The 16,425-nt window shown below is 39.0% G+C and overlaps 1 protein-coding gene across 1 annotated transcript; it reads right to left on the bottom strand.

Annotated features, from left to right (window-relative positions):
* Window positions 1-2,587: 2,587 nt before the first annotated feature.
* LOC119743500 (octopamine receptor 2-like) lies at window positions 2,588-13,342 on the bottom strand (the record flags this gene model as incomplete). The annotated part of the gene is given in 2 exon segments (XM_038219918.1): window positions 2,588-4,470; window positions 12,391-13,342. A coding segment is annotated over 1 exon segment (1,266 nt). The 3' UTR covers window positions 2,588-3,200.
* Between the last annotated feature and the right edge of the window lie 3,083 nt (window positions 13,343-16,425).

Below are 16,425 nucleotides of genomic sequence, written 5' to 3'. Positions count from 1 at the left end.
ATTGGCCAGAAGACAAATGGTTGTAAGGACTTCCACTGACCGCATATGACCCTAAGTAGTTGATTGCCTTGAAAATGAGAGGTATTTAGCGGCGGAATTACCCGTAAGGGATGTGAAATATGGCCAAGCCAAACACACCGAGCCGGTCAAATTATATCCTAGAATTCTTGCAGATCACGTAGTTTGGAGATCGTTTTACTAAGACAACGGAAGAGTAGGCTTATTGCCGAGAATTCCGATCGCGCTGACTTGAACGAGGTGGAAGGGCCATGTGAAAGACAAATCACCCAAGTGGTACAAGAATTACAAGCTATCTCCACAGATTTGTGGGGCTTCACTGTCACCTTGAAGGTGCATCAGTGTCAATTTTTAAATTATGCCTTTAGTTTATAAAATTAATATATCTCTCCTCTATTTTTTTGTACGACCATAGGTCACTCACCGACAGTCACCACAATGTCAGGATTTACAGAGCCGGTCCATTTTATGAAGCATTAGCGATTGCGATGAGAATATTAAACGGGACAGATGAAATGATTTGTGAAATGTGTATAGGTTCACATATTTTCTCTCATTAACTTTCTCTCAAAGAATGTGAATGAAATAATGAAACATCTTTATCATTTCTATCACTGGAACAGTCACTCCATCAGAGTGTCACAATATTACGTTATTCAGAGCCTTAAAGACTGTTTGAAAAAAAAATATCCTTTGCCTTAGTTATACCAACAGAAAACTAGGACTGAAATCAGTGTGGAACATACAGGCTTATAATAATTGTTTTCATTGTCTTAAATTTATATCTAAGATTATGTGAAATTTTTTGAAATCTGTTCCTTTCCCCGATAACAGGGATATAAATGTACATTTCTTGTAGTTCCCCCCCCCCCCCCCCACACACACACTCCTACACAGATTTGTGAAAAATTCAGGAAATAATTCTGTATTGACTTTGATGATACAAGCATGGAATTTGGCACACAGTCAGAGTATGTCATAAGAAAGGTATTTGGCTATAGGGCCATCGCAGATTTGTCCTTTGAAAATATATAGGTAGAATAACAAGCAATGGCAGCCATTTTGAAAATTGCTTGTTATTCTGCTTATGTAGATGTTTTTCAAGGGACAAATCTGCGATGGCCCTATAGCAAAATATCTTTTTCATGACACACTCCGACTGTGTGCCAAATTCCATGCTTGTATCATCAAAAGCACAATTTCCCCAAAAAATTCCCCTATCTGCCCCCTAGACTTGCCACACATCCCGAACCTTCAGTGGAAAGAAAGCTGTGAGTCATGGTTGCGTTTGTCACGCCCAATATTAGCCAACTCTAGGAATTGATTTCTAAGACAAAGATTTCTGCTTCCCCTTCCCTCAAGGAAAACTGAGGAAAACGGATGAAGAGTGAGCCACAAATAAGCTAAGTGGACAATTCATTCCTTCATCCGTCTTGATCCAGCGAATTCCGGCAGCTGGATTGAACAGGAAAGTCACATTACTATTATTTCCTTATGAAGATCCGGAGCGGCTCCATACTGAAAAAAAACTCTGTCTTTTTTCATCTCTGCAAATGTTGTCATGGAGAAAGACAACAAACAGGGGAGAATTGAAGATATTGATATAACACAGAGAGAGATAGGACAATGGAGGTGGTACACTGTCCTTCAGAGGCGAAACTTAAAGTGATAAAACAGGTGATGAATAAATAAATAACTGTCATAGTAGAATCACTTTTTTTTACACCAAGGACGCTTTGAGATGGTTATTTAGTCTGTCTAAATTTTAACATGTTCCACTACGGAAAAACTCCACCTTGGGACAAAAAATGATGAGTTTAAACCTTAATTCATAAATACCTCAGACAGTTTAGCCATTCCTATTGGTCGAGAGCCCGTCACGTGGCCGGTATTAAACGGATGATAAAGACATGGCTAGCTGGTCTTAAACACTTTTCCAGTGTCACAATAAAATGTGGACTCCTAAAAATCCAGTGCCTCTTATCGTTTCATTGGTTGAACGTTCACAATCCTCACGTAGGCATGCGCAACACTACCAGGGAGTTAGAATTTTATAGCTCTAAATTCAAAACGCAACGCGCCAGGTGCGTTCTGCGCGACATCGCATAGAACATGATACGCGCGCGTCAATCTCCATAAAAGGGTTTTTTTCATCTTACTCGCCAGCTGAACACTCCATTATTTTGCAGGAGGGATGATTCAAAAAGCATAAAGTGAATTTGTTGAACAAAATCGGGATGTTTTGAACGAATTATATGATTTTTTTTACCGAAAAGGTATTTATGAATGGGAATAAATATGTACTCCGTCGGTATTTATCACTCTGTTTAATACCACTTAGAGTCTGGGTGCTGATAATTACCCTCGCCTTCGGCTCGGGTAATTATCAGCACCCAGACTCTAAGTGGTATTAAACAGAGTGATAAAAACCTCCGGAGCACACATTTATTCCCTTAATCAAGACCTTCCAAGGCACAGATCCCAATCTTCAAAAAAATAATTTGTGAAAGCTCGGACCTTTTTTTCTTTAAATTGCTTTAAGAGATTTTTAAGAAGAGATGATCCTATGGAAATTCCAAATTTTTAATTAAACAATGAAAAAGCAGTTTCACTGCTGATTTCACAAGACTATAATTGGGAGATGAAAAACTTTTGAACATTTACTATCTACAATTTGATAATAAATGTTATAAATATAAAAACAAAATACACTTTTCTTTTTTTAATACTCTACCCAAAAGAGATCATAACACTTTGGCACAATTATATAACATCAGGCAATTGAGACTGGCAACTTCGCAACATATTACAAAATGTTTATATTTCTCTACATGGACAATAACCGTGAATTTGTGTAAAGAAGGCTGTATTTTCTTTGAAATGTTTTTCACACAGAAAAAGGCATTTAAGATGCTCCTGAAAAAGTGCATGATATATTTTTTTTTAGAGTCTATTCATCTCAAAATGATGGGTAAAAAATGATAAATTACAGCCAAAAGTCTTAAGTGAATTGTCCGCTGCTTCAGAACCATAACATCCATGTCAATTGTTTTACTTCAAAGCACAGCTTGAAATAAGAATTTAAGATATGATATTAAGATTCACAGCATTGGTTCTTCTTTTTCACCAATGTATCCCAATATTCCTTTGCACGTAACAATTTTTATTGGCACTGCTACATGTCAGACATTCCCAGACACTTCCTCTGCAACAGTCTCAACAACTGGTTTGCTGATATTGTGCTGAATCAGTTTGGGTGCCGCTCTGAATGACGTTTTTGAGTCCAGCTGGCCAGTCTCCGCATCAACCGCTGGCGGAACAATGTCAGCATTATTGTATAAGACGTGCAAGTGTTGAAGTCCTCCTACCATGCTGTTTGTCCTGCTCAGTGCATCGGAGACCCTGGAGTTTCGTCGACCCTCCGGGCCGCGAGTTGACGACCGCTGACTCTTCTTTCCGCAGCGGAAGAGCCTTCGGAAAGCAGACTTAAAGTCCTGGTTGCGATGGGCATAGATCCACGGATTCAAGGCGCTGTTTGCGAAGATGAGAAAAACAGAGTAGTGGTGCAAAGGTATGGTCCTACTGCAGATGTCACAGAAGCGCTCTATCAGTAACATTAGAGTGAACGTGACCCACGTGAGGAAAAAGAACCCAAGAATGATTAGTAATGTCCTGGTGTATTTGGTCCCCTTGAACATGTGCAAGTTCTTGCTGAAAGTGTTGGGGAAGAGAGAGAGCTGGATGGCTGAGATGGCACGGGAATGGTGTCTAGCGACCAGCATGACCCGGCAATAGCATCCAATCATGACGAAGAACGCCGGCACAAATATCACCAACACTTGAAACAGCAGGAGGTACTTGGATAGGAGATAAAAACTACATGCTGGCTGGTCGTCCATTTGGTTCTCCACCAGAAACTGCCAACACAGTGGCATGAAAGCAATGATGAAAACGAACATCCAGATTACAAGGGAGAAACACAGGACACGCCTCGTCGTTACGTGCTGGTAGTACTTCAGTGGCTTCACCAGAGCGGCGTACCGGTCATAAGCAACGATCCCGAGACTCAGCAAGGAGACGCCGCATCCAAGAGTCACAAGGCAGTAGGGCAGGATGCAGAGGTAGACATTGGTCACCAGGTAACCCAGCAGCTCGATGACAAACACCAGGGGAGCAAAAACCGCCACCGAGACATCAGCCACAGCCAAGTTGACCAGTATGTAGTTGGACGGGATCTGCAGACGTTTGTACTTCACAACCGCTATGATGACCAGCACATTTCCAAATATCGTCAAGATCGTCAGTAGTGACACACTGACCATTGCTAAGATAGTCTGGGGTGTCCACTCTAGTTCAGCACTGCCCGAGTTGTTTTGGAGGGGTGTAGGTGGGCCAGTACCCTCATGTTTGCTGTCTCCCATCTTGAACTCGCGTGATTTGAGACCCATAAATCTGAAAGTTAAAAAAGAAGAGACTTTCTCTTAATCCAGCACTGGTAAGGTATACAGAAGAGAGATTGGCAACTTTGGTATCAGGCCCTAGTCCAAGGTGCAACCATTTGCAGGCACTTTTGGAATGAAACTTTCTGAAAACTTTTCGACAAAGTACAAATTTAAGGATTGGGAATGTGGTGACCAAATGAGACCTGCTCCCTCAAACCTGGACAAAGTTGAATAATTGTTTTGGGTTTGTTTGGCTTTGGCATTTTCAAATTCCTGAGTTTTTAACTTCAAAAGATATATGATCTTTATAGGTTCCGTAATCCTATCGCCCCTGGGGAGAAGGATTAAGTAATAAAAGCCTGACAACCCAATTTATGAGATATTAAAATAATTTTTGTAAAAATTTCTAATTTCTATGCACATTTTTGTTCATTCAAACCGACCAAAAAAAACACATTCCTACTTGATGAATTATATTCAAATGTTGGGAGGTTTTAAATTTACAGTCATTGATTCAGAAAATCCCAAAACCTCAAAATGGTCCGTTCTCCCCCTAAAATGACTTCACATGTCCTTTTTGCAAAAACAACATCTGCAACTTTGTCCAGGTTTTGGGGAGCAGGTCTCAAATACAGATAAAAGTATGAAAGTGATAGGGCTGAGGTTTCTTTTAGGCAGAGTCAAGAGAAGGGTTGAATCCAGGGGGGAGGACAGAGTCGCCAACGAAATATACTGGTAACATATTTCAATAGGGGGCGCTGTTCAAATTCGATGATTATTAACACTAGATTACAGAATGGTGTACCGTATTTTGAACAGGCAAACATTATACCAGTATTATAACTTTTTTGGGGTGTCACAGCAGGGGGGGGGGGGGGGTTTGACTTATTTTTTTGGAATTTGTATGGGGAAAAAAAAATTTTGACAGAGCTGGGGTTGGTGTTTTTTTGACCCCCAAAACCCCCCCTCTGGATCCGCGCCTGCAGGTAATGCTCAACTATGAGGTGAGGGGGCAGTGCAGGGTGGGGAAAGTAACCCCCCAAAAAGGAGCCTGTAACAGTGGGTGGGGAAGTATAACAGAGATTTCATTGTATTTTGGGAGGGGATACATGCAGAAGGGGCTCCATTATGGGTTGGGTGCAGCAGTCAGACCACATCTCTGCACTTAAGACCACTGACAATTCTGCAACCTTATGAATCTGGGTAAAATTTTGTTTCAACTTTAAAAGATCCCATTGAGTTTGGAGCTCACATAATTGTGCAAAAATGGTGCAAATCGCACAGCCACTGGTACAAATAACCTCAAAGACTAATCAATCGTTTTGAGGAGTTACATGTTCCATGATCCCTTCGGTTAAATGAATCTGTGATTTCAGACTGGATTGTCAGGGTCTGAATTTCAGGTCACCATCTGCTAGACTGCCGGGCTAGTAACTGAAACTTTTTTAAAAGAACTGAAGTATTTTTTTTACTAGACCATTACCAATAATCAACAAAATGTCACATTTGAACAGTTCAACAGAAAAGCACAAGAACATTCTCATTCATGGCTATAATGGCAAATGGATACGAACATCTGTTTGTAATGCTGTTCATTTTGCTTGCTAAAAATTGGACTTCAAATGGAGGGTTTGCTTGACGTCATTGATAATGATCCATGGTGTGAAAGCAGTGGCAAGTAGTCCATGGGGTATTCTGAGTATTGGTTGTCGTAAATAATACTGTATAAACATTCAGTTCAACGGCAGCACATTTTAAATGAGAACAATAATCAATGCTTTGTAGGTGACTTAAAAATTTACATTTGATCTTTGCACGATCTTAAAAAAACAATGGCTTAACCAATTTTTGAAAGTAACTAATTTACAAGGATGCAATTTTTGACCATATAGTAAATATTATAACAGTCGGATGCAAATATAACATGCAGAAGTAAATATTGAAAATAAGAATGCCATTTTGGACGGATACCAATTTGCATTCAAATCAATGGTATCAAAGATGCGATGCGGACAAAAAAACCCATCAGAATTGCAAACTGGTTGGGACAAAAACACCTGAAAATCCTGAGATTCCATCGTCATGGCAACACATGCGTGCCTAGCCTGTTCTACTTCAGTGCTGGGACCATGAAACTAGTTCTGTGTAAACTGCAAATTACGCGGCAACAGGATTGCAAGAGAGCAGACACGAACCACTGAACACAAAACCATTCTAGGGCCCCTCAAAATATGCCCTGTTCGCCAAATGATACATGTCATTGTGGTGCATGACAGAATGATAGCTGTCTCCCCACGATTGCGCAAATGGGAAAGTAGCTTGTCCCATAAAAAAACAAGTAAATTACTGGCCTAATTGGTACTCCGTGCTCGTTAATTGCATTGAACTTCCCCAAGGAGCACAATTCCCATCCACAGTCCATTACACAAAAGGCTCCTTCAGTAATGGAAGCAAGTTTTCTATTGTACGATAGAAAAAAAATGCACACCGCCGGTGAAGTCCAGGGCTGTTAAAAATTAACACTTTGCACAAAAGTACCGGCGGAACCACTCTCTCATTATGATAACTGATCTCCATGGAGATATTTTTGACAAAAATGTATATGGAGGATTTAGGCAGATGACTCAAGTCTCGAAAAAAGTTCTTTTTTAATTACTACGCAGTTCCTATACATGATGCAGCATATATACAGGATACATTACGCCTGCCCCTCATTACATATATTGAAGCATGGAGCAAATTACTCAATTTCAGAGTTCTTAAATAAAAGGAAGACACTAGTCAAGAGCCAATAAAAAGTTTTCTTTCTGTCAAACTATGACATGCACAGGATCAATAAGTGGAAATTGAATTAGGCTATGTTGATGAAGGCAATCAAGTTGCAGGCAACGCCTTGTCAAGACGTGGTCTCATAAAGGAAGCAGGCATCGCAGTGTGTTTTATTGCCAGGGAAACCCCTCAGAAGTCGGATACGACTCATTTGAATTGGATGCAGGATCTAAGGAACCCAAATAGAGCATACTTGTATGAAGGAGGTGTGAAATTGGATATAAGGGCTCCGGGCTGTGTTGGGCATTGTAAAATAAATTGCTGTTGAAGGTGGAGCTTTCAACACAACTCTTTTATTTTTTCTTGAGGAAAAGGTGGCATTTTTGCCTGTGGTGCTTCTCTCCTTTTTTTCCCGAGTATTATGAAAGGTTTCTTCAAGTGTTATTCAAAAGCAAAATAGGAACTACATGTTCATAGTTTAAGACTATTCACAATGGTCACAATCTACAATTCAGCCTCTGTACACGCACACTGGTCGAGAAAATGAGGGAGGCAGTATTATTTTGGTTTTGAATTTGGGGAGGGGGTGGGTAGGATTTTTTCTTCCTTTTTTATATTTTTGTTTAGATTGTTCTTGTTTCAAATCTGGCCACACAAAACAAAAGACATTTCCAGATATTTGGAGAGTTGGAATCAAATTATCACAAGCCAACCACAAGTCAACCACAAGTCAACCACAAGTCAATCACAAGTTGATCACAAGTCAACCACAAGTCAACCACAAGTCAATCACAAGTCAACCACAAGTCAACCACAAGTCAATCACAAGTCAACCACAAGTCAACCACAAGTCAATCACAAGTCAAGTCAATCACAAGTCAACCACAAGTCAATCACCTAGTCTTCATGCTATTCCCAAAGACACCACTCTATCAGCGTTCAACCCCCGTTACTTATCATTGTTCATCTCCTATTAATCGTGACTTTAAGTGCAACTGGACTTGTGATTGATTAAATCTGTCGGCGGCTCCAGTTTACACTAAACTATAGTGATCCTGTCCTTTGAAAACTCCACTCTTTTTTTTTACTTCGTACACTTTGTGAATATTGAGCTCACAGGACATTATGTGAGGAGGGGGGGGGGGGCTTGGAGAACCTACAGCTGCTTATACCTGTGTCCGGCCCCCTGCACTCCGGAAACCAGGACAAGCCCCCAGATTAACCACACAATTGGGTTATTTTTAGGCAGGCAGGCAGGCAGGAAAAGCGGAGTCCAGTGCCTGGTGGTATCATATCCACATAATGCACGATTAGTGGACGGGAGTTTTGGATATTAATGAGGAAATCGTTGAGGACTGTCATATAGGGTATCTCTGCTCCAAATCACAAAAGACTTGCACTTTATATTTAAAGGGAATATACATCATTTGCTTTTGCTGTAATTTTCAGAAATGGATGGAATTGGGGGGTTGGAAATATATAGCAAATATAGTTACACTGACTTTTTGGAGGTTTTGGGTTCGAAAATGCTATAAAAACCAAGAAAAACAATCATTTTCCTGTAGTCTGGTTCCCTGACTCCATATAAGAAGAAACAGAGCAGTTTACATACATTGGGGAATTGTAAGGTCAGGGAACCAGTCTAGCTGGCTCGTACCCGTTCATAGGTTTGTAATCGATTGCAAACAAGTGCGATGGTCAATTGGGGCCAGTATTTGAAAAAAAAGCCAGCTTTTTCCAATGCTGATCGGCTGATCAGCGTTGGAAATTGATACAAAAATACCACTTTTCTTGAAAATGACAGTTTACCAGGTGCCATGATTTTACAGGATGCTTTACACTGTTATTCACTTACAGTCCAGCAAGGTATTTCAAAATGATTTGGTAGTTTTATTTTTGGATGTTTGCAAATGTTGTATTTTCCCTTTAAGGAAGTGACACTGAAAATGGACATAAGATTTAAGATAATTTACTGTGGCTTGGTGTTTCAAAGAAGACATCATGAATGTCATTTAAAATCTTTTATCTATGTTTTCAGGTAATGTCACTCGTATCACAAAACAGATTTGTCATCAGAGCACTGTGCGCTTCTGAAAAAAAAGGAATAAACACAAGTTCAAATATTTTTGAACGTTGGGAAGGAAAGGCCGATGTCAAATTTACAACCAACAGATGCCAATTTGGATAATTCCATGGCGACCCACATTTTGTCACTTAATATTTTGTCCAAATCATCCTCTCTGCACAAACAAGATTGACTCATCAGCATATATTTACCATACTTACATGTATAAAACCAAGATCTTAAAAGACATAACCCTAGAAATGTGTTAAATTTTAGTGGGGTATGGGTTAGGTACAGTACCTTTCTGGCCATCAAAAATTGACACGCTTCACAACCAGAAAATTACACTTTAAAATAAGTTACTCCGATGAAAAACTTTACCTGGTGGTGAAATATTGAGGTAAAAATTCGATTCTAATAATTGCTGACTTTAATAAACTTGACAAATTGAGGTTATTTATGCTAAGACATTAATCCATTTTGTTCGCTGAAATGTTTTGAAATAATTTACAAAGGGATGTCCCCTGGGTAGTTTTAGTGTGGCCCAGTAGTTAGGCTACGTCATAAGAGGTAGGGGTTTGAATCCAGCTGCTGGTCAAATATTGTGTCCTTGGGCAAGGCACTTCACCCCCACTTGCCTCTCTCCACCCAGGAGTATAAATGGCTACCGGCATTAGCTGGGGAGTAACCTGCAATGGACTGGCATGGTGTCCCATCCAGGAGGAACAGAAATATTCTCAGTCATTTCATGCCAAGATCACCAGAGACAAACACCAGCCCGATGGGACATATTTTGGCTTGTGACAGACTATATATATTTTTTTAAAATTATTATTTCCAATGATAAGTACAGTTCCAAATTTTTAATTTTTTTTATAGAAAATTGACTATAAGTAATGCCAATTTTAAACAAGTTATTATAAATGAAAAATAAAAAAGGGGATTTTTCATAGTGGAGGAGTGGCAAGATTAATGTTTTTTTGAAAAGAGGCTCTACAAAATCTTAATAGAGTCATATTTCATTAGTCTGCTCATAGGAGACCACGGTTCAAACAGTGCATGGCTTACCCAGAGATATATCTTTGAAGAGCAATACAATACAGTCTCATAATTTATACATATGGAAGTCCTTTGAAAATGACTGACAAGCCATGAAAAATATGCACACAATACGAATATAGATGCCCTTGAATTCTTAATGAACAAAATAAAACAAATTACCATGCTAGTAATTGAAAGAAGCGTCCCTGTGAAATGGTAATCGTTCCGAACGTAGTTTTATAGAAAATTGACTATAAGTAATGCCAATTTTAAACAAGTTATTATAAATGAAAAATAAAAAAGGGGATTTTTCATAGTGGAGGAGTGGCAAGATTAATGTTTTTTTGAAAAGAGGCTCTACAAAATCTTAATAGAGTCATATTTCATTAGTCTGCTCATAGGAGACCACGGTTCAAACAGTGCATGGCTTACCCAGAGATATATCTTTGAAGAGCAATACAATACAGTCTCATAATTTATACATATGGAAGTCCTTTGAAAATGACTGACAAGCCATGAAAAATATGCACACAATACGAATATAGATGCCCTTGAATTCTTAATGAACAAAATAAAACAAATTACCATGCTAGTAATTGAAAGAAGCGTCCCTGTGAAATGGTAATCGTTCCGATGAACGTAGTCGCCAGGGAAACCATTGTTAGCATTGATGATCATGCATTAAAATCACACAATCACTTTTTATAAATTTATAACATCCTGTTGCTTCGCCCACAGTCGTCCCTGTAAATATAGTCACAAATTTGATTTATTACCCATTTAGGGGTTGAAGTTTTTATCATACAGAGCTCCTAAAAACAGAGGACAATGGGTTTAACAAAATTGCAAACATTTACTGTTCAGAATTTTGATACAATTTTGTTTTGGTTTTTGTAAAAAAAAAAAAAAAAAAGTGGCATAAAACCTGTGTCCCTCTCTGTGAATCACTGGAATCTGTAATTTTAAGATATTTATGCAAAAAGCTGGCCAGTACATGGGATGTAGTCAGAACTCTGGAAATAATTAAGTGACTTCCCCACTATCCCGGCCCTTTCAAATTAAATATATCCACCTCTTCCAAAAAAATCCAAAAATCTGTGAAAGGTAATACTGACTGCTGTTTTGCAATTATCCACTGCAACATTCCATGCACACTAGGTGGTAAGATAGGTCAGGTATGCATACTTGAAATTAAGAGGTTCTAGGTCCAACCATTACAAAAACAAACCAAGGATTTTGTGCCACTTTAGAACTCCAAACTAGACTGAGACCCGAACGAAAATTAATGACACCACTTGTCTGGAGCAATGGAACAAAAGCTCGTTAATGACAAATTCAATTGAGAAGAAATATCAAATGTCGTCAGTACACTGGAATTTAAGCCTAGAGGAGCCGATCTCGTACCAAAAACAAACCCGGAACTGGGAAAACCCGGCGCTCGTGGTGTAGATTTTGGAAATTTAATTTGAAATGAAGTAATAGGAAGACTTTCCAGGAATGTTCTGTATTTGATGATCTGTTTGCATGGTATTCATTTACACAGGTACAGTTGATTTTGGAATTCATTTGTACTTTTGTTGTGAAGGACCTGAAATGATGTCCGAGATTCCAGATTGATTTCAGATTAATTTTTTTAACAAGATCTTTCAGGTCTATGTACAACTATTGCATATGTAGAGAAATGTGATACCAGGATCTTTGTTATCAGAAAATCACATTATTAGAAAGAAGGATACAAATTTCATTTCAATATTCATACTGAGTTTGATTTTGAAACCACATATCTCAATCTACCACAAATCTAAATTTATCATATTTTGTTGTATTGAACACATTAAAAGCCTAAAGTTGAGCGTAATTTTTTTAACCAAAATCAACTTGGATTGTACTTTAATTTTAGTTGTTACAGGGATTATGCATAAGTATAAATCCACACAAAATCTGCTTGTTAGCAGACAGGAGTTTGAACAAACAAAAAAATTTGCTACATTTATTTTTAGAAATCACAGACGGCATGCAGATTAACATACAGACTTGCAAGAAAGATCAACTCACAGTATGGTTTTACTGTCTGCAAGCTCCACTCCTCAGCTTTCGAAGACTCGATCCAGACAACCTCAAGATTTGTCTCCAAAAAAGTGGGAATCCTTCCACAATCTTATAAGAAGAAACTTGTTCCTCTTTAGTCTTACGCCTAGACTCAAATCAAAGTGATATCGTTGGCACTTTCTAAAAAAGTGCTTTTCGCAAAACGAAATGTGGCAAACCACAATGTACTGGTTTTCCAGAGCACTTGCTATTGCAAATGCGATTGCTGCTTCCCATGCACAACCAAACAAAACAACTGTTAACTGCTCACGAGCAGAATAAATGCCTTGGTTGTCTATTTCCACTCTTAGCCGAGTCGCAGCTGAACACGAGGAAACCAGGCAATCTTGAAGTGCATCCACTCTGCAGGTTGTCGGCTTCAGTTGACAAATCATCCAGGTGGGTCTCTCATCTGAAAGACTCTCATCATCTCAAGCTCTTGGAAAAGAACGTCATCCCTCCCAAGGAATTACCAGACCCCTGGTCAAATAAAATCGAGGAGAGTTCGGTAGTAATGAGCAGTTACATCATGCTTCCTTATGGCAAATGGTTCAGAACTTGACAAGGATGACCATGATGCATCAAATCAACGGGATACTTCTGGGCCAGCGGATCATCTGTCTTCCAACGAGCTAATTAGTTACGTAACTCGTAATCCGGGCTTTACTCCAAAAACTTGTCACTCATTTTCTTATCTCATCCTCAATGAGTCGTAAGACTGACAGCCCCGTTCTCCAGATTGTGTTCCGTCACGGTAGCCCTTCGATGAGTTAACCAGAACAGAAGTGCTTCCTTTTTTTGTAGTTGACGTTAAGGCCAGGACGGTCAGTAATGTTCCTTGTCAATAGCATGATCAGCAAGTCTCCCTCCTAGTCACATACACTCAAGGCTGTTGCATCCTACTGACTCACGCAATGCACTACCTCCACACAGTCTGCGGGAAAAAAATGCTCTTACAGCTTTGGCCACACGGAAACTAAAACTTGTTCGTAAAGCACCTCTAGTGCATGCTTAGAACCATGTTTCATGTATTCATTTTATGACAAATGATGTTCCCCAATACCTACGTTCCCCAATACCTATGTTCCCCAAAATACTTAGGATTAGGGTTAGATGGTTGGGGAACATGGGTATGCACCCATGCAAACTGAAAAAGTTCACTTTTCTCTATGCCAGCCATGCCAGCCAGCTACATTGTTATTGGAGCATGTGCATGGGATGATTCAGGATGGCTCCACAGTTAAAGAAACTATTTCAATCAAGCTTTAAGCTCTATTTCCATCGATTAAGACCGTTTATTCTAAATGTTTGAAGTTTAATCATTGCTTATGTTTACAAACACAAGTGGGGAGTCAGGTTGATGTAGCGGTACTTTCCTCCCCTTCCACCGCTGTGTCCCGGGTTCGCATCCCGCCTGGGCCAATATGTGGGTTGGCTTTTCAGTCCCTACCTGGTTCTGTGGGTTTTTCCTAGAATATCATTCTGGGGTTTTTCTCCCACCTCTAAAACTGTAACTTCTTCTCAATGTCTTCTCCCTACAGGTTTCTTCAGGCTTGTGAGCTACAGTGCCTAGAGGCGCTTTTGAGGAATCCTTGGTTTCAGTACCAGAAATTATTAATAATAATAACAAAACAAAATAATAAAAAGCTCTCTGGGAATATTTGTCTAATTCTCAAAAATTCAGAGAAACATAATGTTTGGCTTGACTGGCTTGAAGAGATGATTGCCTCTGCTTGCCACAGTACAGCAACAGCATAATGCAAGCAACCAATGAGAGCGCAGCATCAATCATTGCTCCTCCCACCACTGCCTGCTAGTTTCTCCAGATGAGGAATACAAAGTAGGGCACAATTGTATCGTAATTTCGATGATGAAAACAAAATGGCACACACATGTGTCACAATATCTCATTAGCAGCAAAAAAGGTTCAATCTAAGGTTTGAGTTCCCCCAAATGATTTAAAAATCTGGATAGCCACTTGGCTGCTAGAAGTGAAGTCACCATCCGCCATATTACCACCCCAAGAACAATAGATTTGTAAAGAAAGATATCTTATTTAATTCACAGGGACGCTATTTACTTAACAAATTATTATTTTGGTATTTAAAGAACAAAGTTTAAATGGCAACAGCATATATTTTAATTAAAATTTATGTTTAATTAATTAAAGTTTCTGTTAGGGGCGACCCTATTTTAACTATTTTGAACGATGAGAGTGGTTGAGTCTGGTTCCCTCCACACATTCGAATGGAGGGATAGGGAACCAGTGCTAGGGTGACAGTTTTAGCCGATTTTCGGCTAACTTTGACAGATTTTTATGTTAAAAACAAGTTTGACAGAAAATTTGACAGAATGGATTTTTTGGCAGATATCTGGCAGAATTTTGCAAAAATTGATATTTGACCCCCAAAAACAGCATATTTGGGAAAAATACGGTAAATTCGTTTAAAAAAAAGCTTCAAACTTTTCAAACCCTTGCTTAATGTGATAGGGTGGCTGGTCTCTAGGTGCTGAGGTTCACTGGGAACCGGACTTGGGTGATGCAACTGCGTTTCGCCTGAAATTTATGCCATTTCATAACATCTTTTTTGTTTATAATGTACTTTGCACCTTTGGCAGTACCACAACATATGCATGTGATTTTATGTGGTAATAGTGTATTTCGAGTACTTCAGGCGAATTTGGCAGATTTTTGATGAATCTGACAGATTTTTGAATTGCATTTAGCAGAATTTAGCTATGACCTTTCGGTCACCTTGACCAGTGCGTAGCTTCACTTTTCTTTACTGCTCAGAATGACCAAGGAGTTATCCAGATATTTTCAAACAAGGAGATCAGTAATTCCCCTGGTTCTTTTCAGAACCTAGCCAACTCACAAAAGAGATTTGTCACGTGGTGCAAAGGCAAACTTACCCTAATATTACTACAACTTGATTTTAAATGTTCCAACTACTCATCTGTGTGAACAGAAATGAAGAATTTCCCCATCCTTTTTCCCTAAATCGGTGATCAAATCACCTTCTTTAAAAAACTGATTGACATCCCTCCCTCTAATAAACTTGGGACTAGAATGTGCCTGAACCGGCCATCAAAACATGCCGTGACGTCAATCAATACTACAGAATATTGCAAGAGAGAGAATGCATCTGCCAAGGATTTTTTTCCCACAAAAATCACAAAGCACAAAAAGCTTTAGGTGTAATCATCAATTTCACAGCAAGCACAAGTCTATTGGGATGTCTCCCAAATGTACAATCCAGGGTAATAATAATAACAATAATAATATAATAATAATAATAAAAAGCTCTCTGGGAATATTTGTCTAATTCTCAAAAATTCAGCGAAACATAATGTTTGGCTCAACTGGCTTGAAGAGATGATTTGCCTCTGCTTGCCACAGTACAGCAACAGCATAATGCAAGCAACCAATCAGAGCGCTGCATCAATCATTGCTCCTGCCACCACTGCCTGCTAGTTTCTCCAGATGAGGAAAGCAAAGTAGGGCACAATTGTATCGTTATTTCGATGATGAAAACAAAATGGCACACACATGTGTCACAATATCTCATTAGCAGCAAAAAAAGGTTCAATCTAAGGTTTGAGTTCCCCCAAATGATTTAAAAATCTGGATAGCCCATTAGCTGCTAGAAGTGAAGTCACCGTCTGCCATACTACCACTCCAAGAACAATAGATTTGTAAAGAAAGATATCTTTTTTAATTCACAGGGACACTATTTACTCAACAAATTATTATTTTGGGGTTAAAGAACCAAACTTAAAATGGCAGCAACATATATTTTAATTAAAATTTATGTTTAATTAATGAAAATTTCTGTTAGAATATAAGTTTTGTATACTTTTGAGATGACACTATTTTCATTATTTTGAACAATGGCAGTGGTTGATACTGGTTCCCTCCACACATTCGAATGGAGGATTGGGAACCAGTGCGTAGCTTGACAATTCTGTACTGCTCAGAATGGCCAATAAGCAGTGGCGCAC

The sequence above is a fragment of the Patiria miniata genome, unplaced genomic scaffold, assembly GCF_015706575.1.
Source record: "Patiria miniata isolate m_02_andy unplaced genomic scaffold, ASM1570657v1 HiC_scaffold_6, whole genome shotgun sequence".
Taxonomy (NCBI): Eukaryota; Metazoa; Echinodermata; class Asteroidea; order Valvatida; family Asterinidae; genus Patiria; species Patiria miniata.
This window is presented reverse-complemented; position numbering and strand designations above follow the sequence as displayed.